At 39.6% G+C, this 20409-nt stretch overlaps 3 protein-coding genes across 3 annotated transcripts in view; 2 read left to right on the top strand and 1 right to left on the bottom strand.

The window, feature by feature from the left end:
• The window catches only part of LOC143036081 (uronyl 2-sulfotransferase homolog pip-like), a 95388-nt gene that overhangs the window by 11966 nt on the left and 63013 nt on the right, over positions 1-20409 (bottom strand). The window contains exon 2 of the mRNA XM_076203337.1: positions 509-872. Within this exon, the coding sequence (XP_076059452.1) occupies positions 509-812 (304 nt within the window). The 5' untranslated portion in view covers positions 813-872. The remainder of the gene's footprint in view (positions 1-508; positions 873-20409) is intronic.
• Positions 4586-5629, top strand: LOC143036305 (serine/threonine-protein kinase Chk1-like). The gene has a single exon (XM_076203553.1). The coding sequence runs from the start codon at positions 4586-4588 to the stop codon at positions 5627-5629; it is 1044 nt and encodes a 347-aa protein (XP_076059668.1).
• Positions 15290-16330, top strand: LOC143036304 (serine/threonine-protein kinase Chk1-like). The gene has a single exon (XM_076203552.1). It carries the CDS (start codon positions 15290-15292, stop codon positions 16328-16330), a length of 1041 nt encoding a protein of 346 aa, XP_076059667.1.

The raw sequence follows: 20409 nt of genomic DNA, 5'->3' as shown, positions 1-20409 counted from the left end.
GAGTAGTGAGTGGTGGGATGATGAAGTGAAGAAAGCAGTAGAAAAGAAGAAGTGAGCATTCAGGGACTGGTTGCTAGCTCTTCCCTTTTTAAATTAGCATGATGAACAAACGTCTCTATGGTGGTTCTTAGGGCCTCCTGATGTTAGGTGGTATATCAGGCGATGTTATAGTTTCATAGTATCTATGGCAATATAAGCAGAAGGCTAGATTGCAGAGTCCCCAAGTTTCCAAGTGTACCTATATATAATATGGTATTTTTGAAGTTCATTGTTATTCTGACCAGTGTCTGAATACGACAGTACAGCTTTGTTCAACAACAAAATGTTAACAAAGGAAAATACTACTACATAAGTTCATAAGTATTTGAGGCAGAATAAAGCAACGTGTGGGACCACCTTTTGGCTGTTTTGTTTTAGTCTTTATGATAAGGCATATGTTAGCCAACGACCATCCTCCATTCTTCCCATCCCTTCTATATCTTGCCTCAATGAGGTCACACTTTCCTACCTTTGGTCTGCAGGCCGTCGTCGGCGCGGGCAGACAGAGCAGAGGGAAGCGCGCTCATGTTCTTCTCTACTTCCCTCTCCTTCACTTCAGCCTCGAGCTTCTGGTGCAAGATGGATTCCGTTTTCGGCCACATTCTCGCCTTTGATGTTTCATAAATGAGAGTGAGATTGATCCCTGATTTGGTCAACGGAATCATGTCAATGTTATACTGGGTGAGCAGGATCGACACGATGGCCGCAAACGTGAAAAACAGAAACGGCTTGAGGAAATGGCCCTGAGGAACACCAAGTGAACAACGGAACATGGTGGCGAGATAGGATGCAAATGAGCGTCCTTAGACGTCGCTGATGGAGACAAGATTGCACTGTAAAAAGAAAAAGTATTATTCATTCATAGATCTAAACAAGTTATTCACAAAAGATAAAAAGTCTTGTACAGAATCTCGGGTACAATTGATGAGAGAAAAGGTAAGAGTTATATAGAAATAGATTCAAAATATGAAAAGAGGATGTTGAAAAAACTTGCTAAATTTCTTTTATATAATTCATATAAATGAAGTAGTCCTTGTGATTATGAATAGACTACTTCATGTACAAATATATATATGTATAAGTGTATAATATATATATGTTCATATGTATATATGTATATACTGTATCACATCTTGGTGACATTTGCTGCATTGTCTGTCACAACACTTCCAATGTGATAACCAAAATCTTGTTCAGCCTTCTTGATCGAATTTTGTACAAGTTGTAGAAGATATTCAGCAGTGTGAGGTTTCCTTGATGTGTCTATTGTGTCAACTAAATAAATCTGACCAGTGGATGTTGTTAGAATGACACATATTATGGGGTCATTATGGATGTTAGACCACCCATCAACTGAAAGACATACAGTTTCATTATTCAGGTCATCTGCACACTTTTGATATTCCTTTTCATACACAAGATCCAAGTACTTATCAGCAATATATTTTCTGGATGGAGAAATATAACCTGGCCTCAGGTTCGGAACCATCTTGAGAAACTGAGGATGCTGAACAAGACGATAGGTGAATTTGTATCAAATATAATTCTTGCAACTTCTTTGTCGAGATTTTCCTTTTGAGAGGCTGAAGTTTTTATGATAAATCGGTCCAGAGATATTGATGACTTTCTTTTAGATGAAAATGATTTAGCAGAAGTGGCGCCTGTGGAGGAGTCTGATAGTGACCTTTTTAATGGTGGAGTCAGGTTTGCAGATAATTCAAGTGGAGCCGATGATGAAGGGATTGAAGCTGTTGATACAGATCCTGAAATGGAAACAGAAAATTTGAGCATATTGCATAATTTATGAATAAATAAATAAATGAATGAATACAGTGTGATTTAGGCTACTTTTGAGTACAGTAGTTATTGTTTTAGATAATGATCATATTCACACAAGCCACTAAATTATTTGGAAATAACTAACAGGATATGAAATAGGTGGGCTTGGAATTCAGCCCACACAGGATTCAGTCCACTTTTAAATTCACTAAAAATAATGGGTTAGTTGGATTAGGTTAGGCTAAATCCCTTTGGGCTGAATCCCATGTGGGCTGAATTCCAATGGAACCTATGAAATATATTACACAATGTTGAATGAAATGAATAACAATCATCTAGGCACCATAGTTGAGTGGATACAGTATATCACAGTGATAAAGTCATTACCCAAATTTAGAAGTAATGAGGTTGAAGTATCATCTCTTTAGGCCTTCACATTGTTATTGCACATGCTCTCCATTGTTCACCAAATTTATATAGTTGCGTATGAAAAGGGAGAAATGCACACAATATAAGTGAAATTATTTACCTGGGTCATCAATTTCTTCTTCTGTATGGTGTGTCTGACCTTGGCATTTATCTCTGTGAGATTTTAATCTTGACACAATGCCCAGTAGTTCCTGGCTGCAATCTTTGCATTTAGCTCAGTACCCTCTGCCAGAAGTTGTTGGTAGTTTTTCAAAATAATTCCAGGCCAGATAATTTTTTTCTGCATGAAGGAACCACTCTGCCAGGTCTAGAAGACATCCTTCCTGGTTGATTCCAAAGCAGCAAGTGACTCAGTGAGAAGCTGCTTACCTAGAACAAGTTTCAACAAGAATCTTGTTGAAACTTGTTGTGGGCTCCACAGTGATATATACTACATGTAGGCTCATACCGTTCCTTGTATACTTGTGGCAAGTCTATATAACACTGCTCCTTATATTGATATGCTAAAAGTATCCTTTAGCAATCAGATCGCATATCAGACAGCAGTCCCACAATACTTAAAATCTATAAAAAAGATCTATTTAAATCAAATAAATCTGATTTAAAATAAAAAATCGATTTCTTGTATTTTCTAAAAAGATAAAAAAATCGCCAACCCTAGTGTCCACTAACCTCATACAATAATACCTGTTAAGTCCGGCTAAAATTGGCATTTCAAAGCATAACAGTGCCTTAAAAATAGATTCTTATTTCACTATAAAAGTTTATATTAACTTATACCGTATTGAATAAGTCAATAGTTGATATAGTTGTCCAATATACAATGTTAGGTTTCTAGTTTTGATATATTTGTTCAATATAAAATGTTAGGTTACAAAGAAAGCAATGGCCTCCGCTAGCTGATCCATGGATCTGGGTGTGCACGTCCTGTGTAATAGTAGTCCTTGACATACATACATACATACATACATACATATATATATAATATATATATATATATGTATATATATATATATATATATATATATATATACACACACACATATATATATATATACATATGTGTATATATATATATGTATATATATATATATATGTATACATTTATATTGTATATATGTACATACATACGTACATACATACATACATACATGCATATATACATACATATATATATCTATATATATATATATATACATATATACATATATATATATACATATCTGTTGGGCAAGCAAGGGAGAAGACAGGAGATAGCGGTGAGTGGAAATTGACTGTGGACGTACTCTGTCTTTGCTGCATTGTTTTTGATTTACGGCAGTTAACGGATGCAGGGATGACCCGTCATCCATGAGGAGCTGAGATAGGAGGGGTGGAAAGGCTGGTGGAGGGAAGTGGAATGGGTGGGAGTTGGTTCATGCCTCGGCCTGCTTGATTTATAAGGGGGAAAGAGCTCTAGGTGTATAGATAGAATAGAACACACACACACACACACACACACACACACACACACACACACACACACACACACACACACACACACACACACACACACACACACACATGCATACACACACGCAAACACACGCACACATACGCACACAAACACACACACTAACACACACACACACACACACACACACACACACACACACACACACACACACACACACACACACACACACACACACACACACACACACACACACACACACACACACACACACACACACACACACACACACACACACACACACACACACACACACACACACATATATATATATATATATATATATATTCTCAAGAAACTTATAAGAATCATGAGTTCAGCCGGAATAACCAATGACATTACAGATGGCATGCCTATATTTGTTCTATACTTATTCACAGGTAACTAAAGTCTGTTTTCGTAAAAAATAATTACTTTGTTGTTGGTTTATCTACCTATTTATTCACTTATCACTTTCTTTATTCATTTATTAATTAATTAGCATGTTTATTTATTCATTTGCTTGTATTTGTTTCTTTATTGAATTATTTATTTATTTTTTATATGTTTCATGACTTATTCATTTGTTTGATTATTTAATTATTCATTCATTTATTCATTTGTACCACTACTCATTTATTTGTTTCTTTGTTTGCTTATTTATTTGTTTATTTATTCTTTATTTGTTTATTCCAAGAGCGATGAAGAAATATTGTCCGAACCTTTTTTTTTTCAAAAATTTTGGGACTCTTTGTGGTTGGAAGGGCTTATCATATATCCAGGTTTTTTTGACACATTGTGCTCTATAACTCGCCTCCACCAAAGTTCTATTGTAATTTTGTGGAAATGAGAATCAACGAGGTAACCAGCGACTTCGTCGATTTGCTTGGCTTCGGCGACGTCACGGAGGAAGAACAGGGCACTTCGAGTTACACACTCAAGGACATCGAAGTCGCAATAGGATCCTTCATCAGCGACTTCGATGAAGAACAAGTCTCAAAAAAGGTCGAAGAGACAATTAAGAAACGAAAAATTTCCCATTCCGAAGAAGAAGAATCATCCAAGGGAAATAAGAGAGTTAAAGTTTCTGATATTTTTGACATCCAGAGCAACTGGAAAGAAATGGGTTTGCTCGGTACTGGTGGTTTCGGTTCGGTCCAGCTTCTGAAAAATGCTTCTTCGGGATTTCTGTGTGCCAGAAAATCGATCAAGATCGTTGGAATCGATTGGCAACAAGACGAGATCGAAATTCATAAGAAGCTGGACCACATTAACATTATCACCTTCCTGGGCGAAGATGTCAACGAACAATACTTGTACATCTTCCTTGAGTATGCCCCTGGTGGTTCTTTAAACGACAAACTTGGCGAAAACGGACTCTCCGAGAACAAAGTTCGTTTCTACTTCGTACAGTTGATCGAAGGAGTTAAGTACCTTCATTCACTCCACATCACTCACCGAGACCTGAAGCCCGCAAATCTTCTTGTGTCGAGTTCCGACGTTGTAAAGATCGGTGACTTCGGTCTCGCGTGTGAGTTCGTGGAAGGACAGTACCTGAGCCGCAAATGCGGGACTACGGGTTATATGGCTCCCGAAGTCTTCAAGAGACGTTACATGGGAGACCAGGCCGATATCTGGTCCTGCGGGATCATCTTGTTCAAACTCCTTACTACTCGATGTCCTTGGGGAAGAGCCCTCGACGAAGACTCGAAGTACGGCATTTGGTCCAAATCAGTCATGTCGAAGGTGACTTCTGCAATGCGCAAAGAACGACTGTGGAAATCACTCTCCGAAGAAGCCTTCGGTCTTGTCAAAAAAATCCTCAATCCAACTCCACAGGAACGAGCAACACTTACAAGCATCGAGGAAAATGCCTGGACTCAAGGCTGATGCAAGAAAATAACTTATAAATAAGTTCATGAATTTCTTATACTAAATCATAAAGAGAAGATTAATTTTGACGAAAGTACAGCCTAAAGTATCTGGCAAAACATTTCTACTTTAATGGGATATTTCCCTCAGCTGAATAAAATCGTCTGGCGACAGCCGAAAATGTATATAAAAAACGATCCCATCCATTAGCACTTCAGGTCTTTTTATCGTCATTATCAGTACCATTATCATTCTTTTTCTTCAGGGACTATTTCTTCATTACCATTCCTGGAATCCATTACACGTATTCTCTGTCTTGTTTCCGTCTACCAGCTTTCATTTGTCCTTCGTATATTTTGTACAATATACGGCTAAGGCCACTTTTTATCTATTCACCTATTTATTCTATTTGCTACTACTAGCAGGACCCGTGGAAATTCCACGGGATTTACGAAGGAGTCTTCAAAATCTCCCGAAGTAGTCTTCAGTCTCCAAAAGGAGTCGTCAAAGTCTCCCGACGTTGTCGTCAAATTCTCCCGTCGTGTCTCTCTCTCTCTCTCTCTCTCTCTCTCTCTCTCTCTCTCTCTCTCTCTCTCTCTCTCTCTCTCTCTCTCTCTCTCTCTCTCTCTCTCTCTCTCTGTCTCTCTCTCTCACTCTCTCTTCTCTCTCTCTCGCCCTCCCCCTCCCTCTCTCTCTCTCTCTCCGTCTCTCCCCCCATATATTATTTGCATTCCTCAGACCTCCACGTCCCGTTTTCGAAATTTTAATTTCTTTGTATTTTTCTCTAAGAAGGTTAGATATCTTTACAGATGGGATAATGGACATCGACCTACCTATATATGTAGTGTCGGCCTTATGGTCTCTTGCAGTCTCCTCCATTCTTAAGTTCCTGTGTTCTTTAGTCCTTTACTTCCTTCCATGGTTATTGACAAGGTTGCGTGATAGCCCTATGGTGGGGAGGGGATAAGAAAGGCGCCCCTAAGTTCCATTGAATGCTGTAGGAGGTCGCTCAGGAGGGTCGAGTGGCTACACTAGAAACCTTATCCCTCCGGACCACTTTTCCAGTTCTTTGTCTTTCTCTCTTTTATTTCTCTACGTAGTTGTTGTCGTTTCCTGCAAGAGGCTGGATGACCGCATCGCAGATAACTTTCCAGGATGCAACACTTCACCCCCATACTATACAACACATTATGGAAGACTGCATTGAACACAATCACGCACGCCGACAACACAATATAAAGGACTTGTGGAGAGAACCCCGTTCCAGCCGAGGCGTTCCACAGGGAGACGGGACTGCTCGGCCAGACACTCCAGGGAACGACAGCAACTACGGAGAGAAATAAAAGAGAGAAAGACGAGGAACTGGGAAAAGTAGCCTAGTAGGTAAAGGTTTCTAGTGTAGCCACTGTTATGCTTTGAAATGCCAATTTTAGCCGGACGTAAAGGTATTATTGTATGAGGTTAGTGGACACCAGGGTTGGCGATTTTGTTTTTTCTTAAAAAAAAAAAAATATATATATATATATATATATATATATATGTATATATATATATATATATATATATATACATATATATTTATTTAAATCAGATTTATTTGATTTAAATACATACAAATACCAAGGCTTTTTCCCCCTTACAAGGGAGGTAGTCAAAAAGGAAAAGGCATCAAATCATTCCACCCCATTCCATTCCTGAATACACTCCACATCCAGCCACCCTCCCTCTTATCTTAGGACCTCCTGGATGACGGGTCATCCATGCACCTTGTCCACTGCCCTGGGTCAGAAGCAGTGTCGCAAGACACAGCACATCCACAGCAAGGCCGCTTCATTAAATCGGCGACCCCCACTCTCCCCCCCCCTCGGGCTGCGTCAAATTTTGCTCACACATACTACCTCACCCCCACCCCCCTCATGCATCACAACATCATCCATATACAACCATTCTCCACTCGCCCTTATCTTCTGTTCTCTCCCGTCCTTCCTCAACAGATATTCCCTCTTCCCCAAAGCCCCCTTTACCCCATCCATCCATCTCATCCTAGGACGTCCCCTCATGTTCACTCCCTCCACATCTGCCTTCCATACCTCTTTTACTAGTCATTCTTCACTCATTCTTTCCATGTGTCCAAACCATCCCAATACTCTTTCATCAACCTTATCTCCCAACTCCTGATCACCCCCGTTCTTCTCCTCACCTCCTCATTTCTCACTCTATCTAGCCTAGTAACCCCCATCATACTTCTCAGACACCTCATCTCAAACACATTCAAACTCCTTCTCTCTTCCTCTCTTATGTTCTATGTTTCTGCCCCATACAGTGCTGTTGGCACAATCACTCCTTCATACAGTCTCCTCCTAGCATCCATTCCCAAATGTCTATTCCTCATTATTAGAGCCCGGATTTCTAGCATTTATTCTATTATTGCTATTACGACTATAAATGAAAATAAAAATTTGCATTTATTGCAAAAAATGCTACTTTACTATATACGCTATTTTGACCAGACACAAAGGCAAAAAGTAGTCATTATGCAATAAATGACTATAAAACCTGCACAAAGTAGTAGTACGCATCTGTACCATTAAACATATAATAATTTAATTATCAAGTAACGCTGAATAAATAATTAATATAACTAAGTTTGCCATACTTCAACTTTCTTTAATTTTCCTATTAAAGAAAACGCAAGAAATATAATTGAGGAAAATTTTAGAATATAATTAAAAGATAAAAGTGGGTTTTTTGTCAAATTAATGAAATTATAAGCAACAAAAATTAAAAATGGGTTATGTTTACATATAATAGTAATGTATAATAATACATTGTAGCAATGTATAAACACGTGTCACGTGTGTACCTAATCTGCATTCCACGTGAATTGTGCAAGTCACTGTTATTGTGGTCACGCCATTACCAGTTACACAAGTGATTGAACCTGCTATAAAATGCCAAAAGTGAAGCAATCCGATGGAGTGCGTATCCGAAATATACTTTAAGTATGCTCCCGTCACTTCAGTAGAAGTTGAGCGGATATTTTCAAAAATGAAAATGATTCTTTCAGATAGAAGATTGTCGCTTACAACGGAAACTATAAATAAAATGTTAATTATTTCTTGGCTGGATAGAGTGAGAAATGAGGAGGTGAGGAGGAGAACAGGGGTGAAAAAGGATTTGGGAGATAGGGTTGATGAAAGAATATTAGGATGGTTTGGACACATGGAAAGAATGAGTGAAGAAAGACTAGTAAAAGAGGTATGGAAGGCAGATGTGGAGGGAGTGAACATGAGGGGACGTCCTAGGATGAGGTGGATGGATGGGGTGAAGGGGGCTTTGGGGAAGAGGGGAATGTCTGTTGAGGAAGGAAGGGAGAGGACGGAAGACAGAGGTGAGTGGAGAATGGTTGTATATGGATGATGTTGTGATTGCATGAGGAGGAATGGGCGGGGGGGTGGGGTAGTATGTGTGAGTAATTTTTGACGCAGCCCGAAGGGATTTCTCCCCGTCCTCTCCTTATATGCAAGGGGGGACGGAGAGGGGGGGTCGCCGATTGGATGAAGCGGCCTTGCTGTGGATGTGCTGTGTCTTGCGACACTGCTTCTGACCCAGGGCGGTGGGCAGGGTGCAGGGATGACCCGTCATCCAGGAGGTGCTCAGAGGAGAGGGAGGGTGGGAGGGGTGTGGAGTGTATGTAGGGATGAAATGGGTGGGAGTGTTTTTATGCCTTTCCCTTTTTGGCTACCTCCCTTGGAAGGGGGAAAAAGCCTTGGTATATGTATGTATGTATTTCTTGTAACAATGTTTAATTATTAAGTATTACTTTGTTTTGTTATCTATTCTATAATTTTTAACTATATGGTTTCCGATTAGAATAATAACTTTCTCTCAGTTTTTATAGCTGCCTACACATGAAAGAAAACTGCTGAATTTTAGCCAAAACTAGCAAAGTTTTACGTGCTATTTTGCTACAAATAAGAACTATTTTGCTAGAAATAAAAACTATTTTGCTATGATACCTGCAATATCAACTTTTTTTAGTGCTATTTTGACCATATTTTTTGCGCTATTTTGACCACTTTTTTAGGACTAGAAATCCGGGCTCTACTCATTATACTCTTCAATCCCCCAAGGCATTTACTCGCTTCTCTCAATCTACATTCTACCTCCACCTTCACTCCACCTTTTCCTGCCACATTTGCACCCAAGTATCTAAAACTATCCACTTCCTCCAGTCACTCTCCCTTAATGCTCACTTCCAGTCTACTACCACTTTCACCCCTTGTACATCTCGTCACCTTTCTTTTACCCACATTCATCTTTAGTTTTCTTCTATCACATACTCTCCCAAACTCTGTCACCAACTTCCTCAGTCCCTCCTCCGATCCTGCCACAAGTGCAGTGTCGTCAGCAAACAACAGCTAGCTCACCTCCCACTTTTCTCCATTTTCTTTAACCATCTCCAATCCCTGACCCACTGGCCTTCCATTTACCTCTCGCACCACCCCATCCATGTATAAGTTGAACAGCCAGGGCGACATAACGCATCCGTGACGAAGTCCCACCTTTACGTCGAACCACTCACTCTCTCCATTTCCAATCCTGACACAAGCTCTACTACTCTCATAAAAACTCTTGACAGCTCCTAGAAGCTTTCCTCCTATCCCATATATCTGCATAACCTCCCACAGTGCCTTTCTGTCTACCCTATCGTAAGCCTTTTCTAGATCCATAAAAGCCCACAAAACATCCTTCTCCTTTTCTATAGCTTTCTCACATATTTGCCCTACCACAAAGATCTGATCTACACAACCTCTACCCGTCCTAAATCCACACTGTTCCTCACCAATTACTCCCTCTCTTCCTCTCCTAATCCTCTCAATCAAGATCCTCCCATAAGCCTTCCCAACTACACTTAACAAGCTAATCCCTCTGAAACTACTACATTCACACTTGTCCCCTTTTCCCTTGTAAAGTGAAACTATACAGGCACTCCTCCAGTCCTCCGGCACTCTACCCTCTCTCCAGCAAACATTAAATAACCTCACCAGCCAGTCCACCAATCACTGTGCCTCCTTTCTTTAGACATTCTGCATGGCATCCATCCAGACCAGGTGCCTTACCTGCTTTCATCATCTTAACAACTGTCCTCACTTCATCCTTTTTTATTTCTCCTCAATTTTCCTCACTCATCACGGTCATTTTCTTAGCATTTCCCACTGCAACTATCTTTGCCTCCCTATCCTCCTTCACATTTAGCAACTCCCTAAAATATTCTGCCCAATCTTCCCGTTACTGCTTTCTCTTCTATTATCATCTCTCCATCTGCACCTTTTACCGTTTCTTCTCTACTTGATTCGCCTCCTCTTCTTCTCTTAATTTCTTTCCAAAACATCTTTTTATTACTTTCAAAATTTTCTGTCATACTCTTACCCCACTTCACATCTGCTCTCCTCTTTGCCTCCTTTACCTTTTGATTCGAACCCAGCTGACCCATAACCAATACGCTCTCAAGAGATATATTCGTTTACGTCACTGTAACTTTGTTATTGGTTAGCTGGATTCGATTCCTCGGCTCGTCCACGTTTCAATTTTCAACGGATGCTTCCTTCGCGCGACTTTCAGTCTCGATTGCGATGGCATGGAATTAAGTGATTTGTGGTTGAAAAAGGTATTAATTGATCACTGGGAACCATTCAGTGTATATATATATATATATATATATATATATATATATATACACACATATACATATATGTATTTACATATATATATATATATATATATAACACAGGAACCCACAGTCGGAGAAAGAATAAAATTCGAACCCATTTTTACAAATGTGCTACTACATTTCTGTTAAAAAAAAATATATATATATATATATATATGTATATATATGTTGTATGTGTGTGTGTGTGTGTGTGTGTGTGTGTGTGTGTGTGTGTGTGTGTGTGTGTGTGTGTGTGTGTGTGTGTGTGTGTGTGTGTGTGTGTGTGTGTGTGTGTGTGTGTGTGTCTGTGTGTGTGTGTGTTCGTGTATGTCTACGTGTGTGTACATGTATATGATTATATGTATGTGTGTATATATGTATACTTTTATACATGTATATATATATGTATATATGTGTATATATATATACATATATATGTATATATATGTATATATGTGTATATTTATACATATATATATATGTATATATATACATATATGCAAGTGTATATATAGAAGAAATAATAACGGAAGTACAGAGAAACTGTATATTTCGACTACTATCTGTAGTCCTCTTCAGCAGAATGCTTACATGAAGTTAAGGTACAAGTATATATCAGGAAGTGAGGGGTACATAGAAGGGGATGGGGAAAGTGGGGGGACTCAGGCTACATGCCCTTGAAATGGTTGGGTCAAGGAAGGACAGTGGGTGGTATTTTGTCCGACCTCTCCTGACATGATTTTGTTGACTGTTAACAGTGTCAACAAAATTATATCAAGAGCGGTCGGACAAAATACCACCCACATTCCTTCCTTGACCCAACCATTTCAAGGGCATGTAACCTGAGCCCCCCCCCCCACTTTCCCCATCCCCTTCTATGTACCCCTCACTTCCTTATATATACTTGTACCTTAACTTCATGTAAGCATTCTGCTGAAGGAGACTACAGATAGTAGTCGAAATATACAGTTTCTCTGTACTTCCGTTATTATTTCTCCGATAGTGAGTTTATAGTGAACTTTTACAAATGTGTTATAACATACCAATTTCCAATCTCTATAGACGTTTCTATGTATACATATATATATATATATATATATATATATATGTATATATATATGTGTAATTTACATATATACATAAAAGATTATATGTATATATGTATATATTCATAAGTGTATATATATATATATATATATATATATATATATATATATATATATATATATATATATATATATATATATATATATATATACTTATACACTGAATGGTTCCCAGTGATCAATTAATATCTTTTTTAATCACAAATCACTTTTAATTCCATGCCATCGCAGTCGAGACTGAAGCATCGCTCGATGGAGGCATCCGTTGGAAATTGAAACGTGGACGAGCTGAGGATTCGAACCCAGATAACCCGTAACAAAGTTACAGTGACTTCAACCAATACGCTATCTCTCTTCACAGCGTATTGGTTTAAGTCACTGTAACTTTGTTACGGGTTAGCTGGGTTTGAATCCTCGGCTCTTCCACGTTTCAATTTCCAACGGATGCCTCCATCGAGCGATTCTTCAGTCTCGACTTCGTTGGCATGGAATTAAAAGTGATTTGTGTATCCTCAACTGGCTATGAGTAGATACATAACACTGAACTTAAGGCGGCTATATTAAACTCGTTATTGGTTCCTTTCCTTTATTGGTTCACAATTTCTTCTATGGTTCTACACTAAGTCAATCACTTCCTGGTTCTATACCACAATGCACTATATTATTTCTTTGTACGTATCATCGGACCGACTCCCTCTCGAGCTCTCTGCATCCCGTTAAAAAGGCCGGAAATTAGGATTCAGCATTTTTGGAGGTCCCACGCTCGTATAAGCTTAAGAGTTTATGCGAGCAAGATTACAAATATTTCTTCTTATTACTATCTTGGGGTTACATTATATAATGTAGTCTAACAGCTAAAATATATATATATATCCAGGGGAGGTTCGTCAGTATACGTAATAACGTGTTTTAGTACTGTGTGGTTACTTGAGTGATCGCGTGTGTTCGTGTGTGCGTGCGTGTGTGTCGCCCGGCCGTGGCCGTGGCGGTTGTGGAAATTGTTTGGTCAGCAGGCGCCTGATCGTTCCGGTGAGTGAGTGAGTGAGGGAGTGAGTGGGTGATATGACTGGGCGATACTATTCGTCATGTATATGAGGCGTATACATATCTGGTTGATAAAATATATTAATATATCACTGTGAAACATTCAGAGTCTATCTATATATATATATATGTATATATATATATATATATATGTATATATATACATATATATATAAACGTATATTCATAAATAGATATATATATACATATATATGTATATATATATATATGTATATATATATATGTATATATATATATATATATATATATATATATATATATGTATACACAAATGTCTTTTGGGCAAGGAAGGGAGAAGACAGGAGATAGTGGTGAGTGGAGAATGACTGTGGACATACTCTGTCTTTTGTGCATTGTGTTTGATTTACGGCAGTTGACGGATGCAGGGATGACCCGTCATCCATGAGGAGCTGAGATGGGAGGAGTGGAAAGGATTACAAAGGATTACAAAGGCGGAGGACGCCAACAGGAGACCTTTTGGTCCATATCTAGGTCGGATGCGAAAAAATCATAATAATAATAGAATAATAACAATAAAAAAAACTATAATAATGTATGCAACAAACAAAATACATAGATAAATGCATAGGTATAGTTGAATAACAAACAAACAGGTAAACAGTAAATAATGATAAATTGACACATAACTAATAATAAATGAAAATAAAACGACAAATGATAACAAAACAAAAACAAATAATATAAAATAAATTATAACCATTACAGCATCTTGCTTAGATGTTTATCAAAATGAGTCTTAAAGCTTCGAACTGAACTGGTGGAGGAAAGTGGAATGGGTGGCAGTAGCTTCATGCCTCGGCCTACTTGCCTTATAAGGGGGAAAGAGCTCTAGGTTTATAGATAGAATAAAATACACACACACACACACACACACACACACACACACACACACACACACACACACACACACACACACACACACACACACATACACACACACACACACACACACACACACTCACACACACACACACACACACACACACACACACACACACACACACACACACACACACACACACACACACACACACACACATACACACACACACACACACACACACACACACACATACACACACACACACACACACACACACACACACACACACACACACACACACACACACACACACACACACACACACACACACACACACACACACACACACATTATATATATATATGTATATATATATATATATATTTATATGTTCTCAAGAAACTTATAAGAAGCATGATTTTTCTTTTAATGTTTGAGTTCAGCCGGATTAACCAATGACATTACAGATGGCATGCCCATATTTGTTCTATATTTATTCACAGGTAACTAAAGCCTGTTTTCGTAAAAAATGATTACTTTATTGTTGATTTATCTACCTATTTATTCACTTATCACTTCCTTTACTCATTTATTAATTAATTAGCATGTTTATTTATTCATTTGCTTGTATTTGTTTCCTTATTGAATGATCTATTTTTTTTTTTATATTTTTAATGACTTGTTCATTTGTTTGATTATTTAATTATTCATTCATTTATTCATTTGTACCACTACTCATTTATTTGTTTGTTTGTTTGCTTATTTATTTGTTTATCTATTCTTTATTTGTTTATTCCAAGAGCGATGAAGAAATATTGTCTGAACCTTTTATTTTTTCAAAAATTTTGGGACTTTTTTTGGGTGGAGGGGCTTATCATATATCCAGGTTTTTTTGACACATTGTGCTCTATAACTCGCCTCGACCAAAGTTCTATTGTGATTTTGTGGAAATGAGAATCAACGAGGTAACCAGCGACTTCGTCGATTTGCTTGGCTTCGGCGACGTCATGGAGGAGGAACAGGGCACTTCGAGTTACACACTCAAGGACATCGAAGTCGCAATAGGATCTTTCATCAGCGACTTCGCTGAAGAAGTCTCAAAAAAGATCGAAGCGACAACCAAGAAACGAAAGATTTCCCATTCCGAAGAAGAGGAATCATCGAAGGGAAATAAGAAAGTTAAAGTTTCTGATATTTTTGACACCCAGAGCAACTGGAAAGAGATGGGTTTGCTCGGTACTGGTGGTTTCGGTTCGGTCCAGCTTCAAAAAAATGCTTCTTCGGGATTTCTGTGTGCCAGAAAATCGATCAAGATCGTTGGAATCGATTGGCAACAAGACGAGATCGAAATTCATAAGAAGCTGGACCACATTAACATTATCACCTTCCTGGGCGAAGATGTCAAGGAAGAATACTTGTACATCTTCCTTGAGTATGCCCGTGGTGGTTCTTTGAACGACAAACTTGGCGACAACGGACTCTCCGAGAACAAAGTCCGTTTCTACTTCGTACAGTTGATCGAAGGAGTTAAGTACCTTCATTCACTCCACATCACTCACCGAGACCTGAAGCCCGCAAATCTTCTTGTGTCGAGTTCCGACGTTGTAAAGATCGGTGACTTCGGTCTCGCGTGTGAGTTCGTGGAAGGACAGTACCTGAGCCGCAAATGCGGGACTACGGGCTATATGGCTCCCGAAGTCTTCAAGAGACGTTACATGGGAGACCAGGCCGATATCTGGTCCTGCGGGATCATCTTGTTCAAACTCCTCACTACTCGATGTCCTTGGGGAAGAGCCCTCGACGAAGACTCAAAGTACGTCATTTGGTCCAAATCAGTCATGTCGAAGGTGACTTCTGCAATGCGCAAAGAACGCCTGTGGAAATCACTCTCCGAAGAAGCCTTCGGTCTTGTAAAAAGAATCCTCAATCCAACTCCACAGGAACGAGCCACACTTACAAGCATCGAGGAAAATGCCTGGACTCAAGGCTGATGCAAGAAAATAACTTATAAATAACTTCATGAATTTCTTACACTAAATCATAAACAGAATATTAATTTTGACGAAAGTGCAGCCTAAAGTATCTGGCAAAACATTTCTACTTAAATGGGATATTTCCCTCAGCTGAATAAAATCGTCTGGCGACAGTCGAAAATGTATATAAAAACGATCCCATCCATTAGCACTTCAGGTCTTTTTACCGTCATTATCAGTACCATTATCATCCATTTTCTTCAGGGACTATTTTTTTCATTACCATTCCTGGAATCCATTACACGTATTCCTTGTCTTGTTTTCGCCTTCCAGCTTCTCTTTGCCCTTCGTCTATTTTGTACAATACACGGTTAAGACCATCTTTTTATCTATTCATTTATCTATTCTATTTACTAATATCATTATGTGTGACTCTGGTCCGTAGGAGTATCCCTCCTGACCCAAAAAGTCCCTAGAATATAAACTGCATATAACTAATCTGTCCTTACCCGACGAGCCGTGTGACGGAAACCAGGGATGACCCTTCATGCACAAGGTCCTGAGGCGGGAGGAACAACGAATGTATATGTAGTGCTTTGATTAGGCCACCCCTCTTATGAGGGGGAAACGCCCTTTTGTACATATATATGTATATACATGTAGTCTTTCTTTGATCACAAGTATCTTCACCTTAACACTTCGAACTTCCAGTAAATGCACTATGAAGCTCTTGTTACTGCTTATTAGTTCTTTGCTCGACTACACTTTTCTGTTGTAAGATTGGATTCGTCTTTTGATCTTAATCTAATTCTCTCTCCTAAGAAATTCTTCCCCGTCGCATATAACACAACCGCCTTATCGTCTCATTAGGTCAAGTGTTATTATCTTGTATTTGCTTAATCTAAATCCTGGAAGACACATTTTCCCTACGTGACTCCTTCGTTCCACCTATCGGAAGTCATGTTTGTTTTTTTGCAATAAACTTGTCTAGCCCACACTCGAAGCAATTGCTATTTGCATAAAAACGTTTTTCTCTCTTGGAATCATCTCTCTCTCTCTCTCTCTCTCTCTCTCTCTCTCTCTCTCTCTCTCTCTCTCTCTCTCTCTCTCTCTCTCTCTCTCTCTCTCTCTCTCTCTCTCTCTCTCTCTCTCTCTCTCTCTTTTCCTCTCTCACCGTCTCCCTCTCTCTCCTTCTCCCCCTTACATTATTTGCATTCCTCAGACCTCCCCGTCCCGTTTCCGAAATTTTCATTTCTTTGCATTTTTCTCTAAGAAGGTTAGATATCTTTACAAATGGGATAATGGACATCGAGCCATCTAGAAGTTTTTTCATTTAAAACAACTCTCTGTTTTCGATCATTTAACCAAATACTAGTCCAACTTGATAGGCTACCACTTATTCCGTGTGAAGGTAATCTAGTAAGTAGTCTTTCGTGGGGGACGGTATCAAAAGCTTTTTGCAAAGTCTAGGTATATTAAATCTATATTGTTTCTTTTGTCATAACTCGAGATAACCGTGTTGTACAATTCGAGTAACTTATTCACGCAAGTTCATATGTATATATACATATACATATACATATATATATATATATGTATATATATATATATACATATATATAAATATATATATATAAATACGAGGGGTGATCAAAAAGTAATGACAGTGATACCATATATTTTCACGGTACAGAGGTAAATCCAAATAGTGGCCTACATTCCTTCAAAGTACTCCCCTCCTGCCTCTATGCAACGTTCCATCTTCTTTCGCCACTTCATGAAGCACTCACAGTACTCAGAAGCCGATATACCTCGTAGCTCTGAATTGACTGCTCGCGCCAGATTTTGGATGCGATGAAACAGCTTCCCTGCGATCGTATCCTTGATCTTTGGAAACAACCAAAAATCACAGGGAGCAAGGTCAGGCGAGTAGGGTGGGTGGGGGAGAAGTGTGATCCCCTGCTGCTCCAGGAACTGCACAGTGAGGCGAGCTTTGTGGGGGGCAGCATTGTCATGGTGCAGCAAAAGGCGCGATCGGCGACGGGTTGGTGCAGTCTTGGCCTGATATTCCAGGACTCGAGGAAGGACGTGATCAGTGTAGTACTGGGCTGTGATAGTACACTGTTGAGGCATTACATCCACACACATTGGTCCTTGTGAATTGAAGAAGATGGTGAAAAGACGCTTCCTGCTGCGAAATCCTTCCTTCAGAATCTGAGGTCGAGGTTCTTCATCACTCAACCACACCATGTTAGACTGCTTGTCTTTGGTGGTGAAGAAAGAAATCCAACACACACGATCGGCAAATCCTACCCAGAGATCGCCAAATAATGAGCTCTGAGCTCACTGCCGTTGGGTGGTGTCTGGCTGTCTCTACAGAGACTGCAGCAGATCCGAGGTGAATACACACACACACACACACACACACACACACACACACACACACACACACACACACACACACCATTTGGCTCGAATTCAGCCAGCCATAGACGACAAATCCGCACCCGTTCGCTCTTCTGCTCTTCCGTAAGCAAATGAGGTATCCATTGAGCACACTTCTTCCTCAGCCCTAAGTGTTCGTGCACGATGTCATGTGCGCTCCCATAACTGACACCGAGCTCCAAGGATAAGAATCGAAGAGTAACAGTTGGATCTTTGTCAATGATGGCCCGCGCACGGACCGTCGTTGCTTCGGTCACGGATGTCCAAGGGCGGCCAGGACGATGATCATCTAGCTGCAATTTTCCGGCTGCGAAAGCTCGAATCCAGCGGGAAACAGTTTCCAGTGATGGAGTAGACTCGGGAAAAACTTGCAACAATTCCTCTGATCTCCGTTGCTTTTTATCCGAGTTTCCACCTTGTGAAGGTGTAGAATCTGCAGCCTTCTTTCGAAAAATCCATGTTTCCGGTTAGAGAGGCAAACCAACAATGACGCAATCGCAGAGTGCAACGATAAAATGTAAGCTAGACAAACAGCGACAAGCTCAAACATGTAACTACGAGTCCGACTGTCATTACTTTCTGATCACCCCTAGTATATATATATATATTTATATATATATATATTTATATATATGTATGCATGTATATATGTATATACATATACTAAAGGCTTTTTCCCCTTTATAAGGGAAATAGCCAAAAATAAAGGCACAAAATCCACTCCCACCCATTCCATCCCCATATACCCCACACCCATTCACCCCGTCACTCCCTCTTATCATGGCTTCTCCTGGATAACGGGTCATCCATGCATTTCGTCGACTACCCTGGGTCAGAAACAATGCAGAAAGACACAGCACATCCACAGCAAGGTCGCTTCATTTAATCGGCGGCCCCCTCCTCTCCCTCCGTACCCTCATATAGAAAAAGAGAAAACGAGGAGAAATCCCTTGGAGCTGCGTCAAAATATCATTGACATACACTTCCTCAAACCCCCATCCCATATCCACTCCTTTCCACGCATCACAGTATAATCCATGCACAACCATTCTTCACTCATCCCTATCTTTTGTTTATTCTTTTCCTTCCTCGACAGACACTCCCCTCTTTCCCACTGCCCTTATCCACCTTATCCATCCATCTCATCCTTGGTCGCCCCCTCCTGTTCACTCCTTCCACCTCTTCCTTCCACCCCATTTTTACTAATCTTTCTTCACTCATTTTCATTTCTTTATATTTTTCTCTAAGAAGGTTAGACATCTTTACAGATGGGATAATGGACATCTACCTACCTATATATGTAGTGTAGGCCTTATGGTCTCTTGCAGTCTCCTCCATTCTTAAGTTCCTGTGTTCTTTAGTCCTTTACTTCCTTCCATGACTATTGACAAGGGTGCGTGGTAGCCCTATGGTGGGGAGGGGATAAGAAAGGCGCCCCCAAGTTCCACTGAATGCTGTAGGAGGTCGCTCAAGAGGGTTGAGTGGCTACATTAGAAACCTTATCCCTCCGGACCACTTTTTCAGTAATTGTCTTTCTCTCTTTTATTTCTCTGCGTAGTTGTTGTCGTTTCCTGCAAGAGGCTGGATGACCGCATCGCAGATAACTTTCCAGGATGCAACACTTCACCCCCATACTATACAACACATTATGG

Source organism: Oratosquilla oratoria, chromosome 20 (assembly GCF_046742065.1).
Source record: "Oratosquilla oratoria isolate Oo_2021 chromosome 20, ASM4674206v1, whole genome shotgun sequence".
Classification (NCBI taxonomy): domain Eukaryota; kingdom Metazoa; phylum Arthropoda; class Malacostraca; order Stomatopoda; family Squillidae; genus Oratosquilla; species Oratosquilla oratoria.
This window is presented reverse-complemented; position numbering and strand designations above follow the sequence as displayed.

Bases quoted from the DNA above. Each gene is read 5' to 3' on its own strand.
- LOC143036305 (XM_076203553.1), top strand. From the start codon at position 4,586: ATGAGAATCAACGAGGTAACCAGCGACTTCGTCGATTTGCTTGGCTTC.
- LOC143036304 (XM_076203552.1), top strand. From the start codon at position 15,290: ATGAGAATCAACGAGGTAACCAGCGACTTCGTCGATTTGCTTGGCTTC.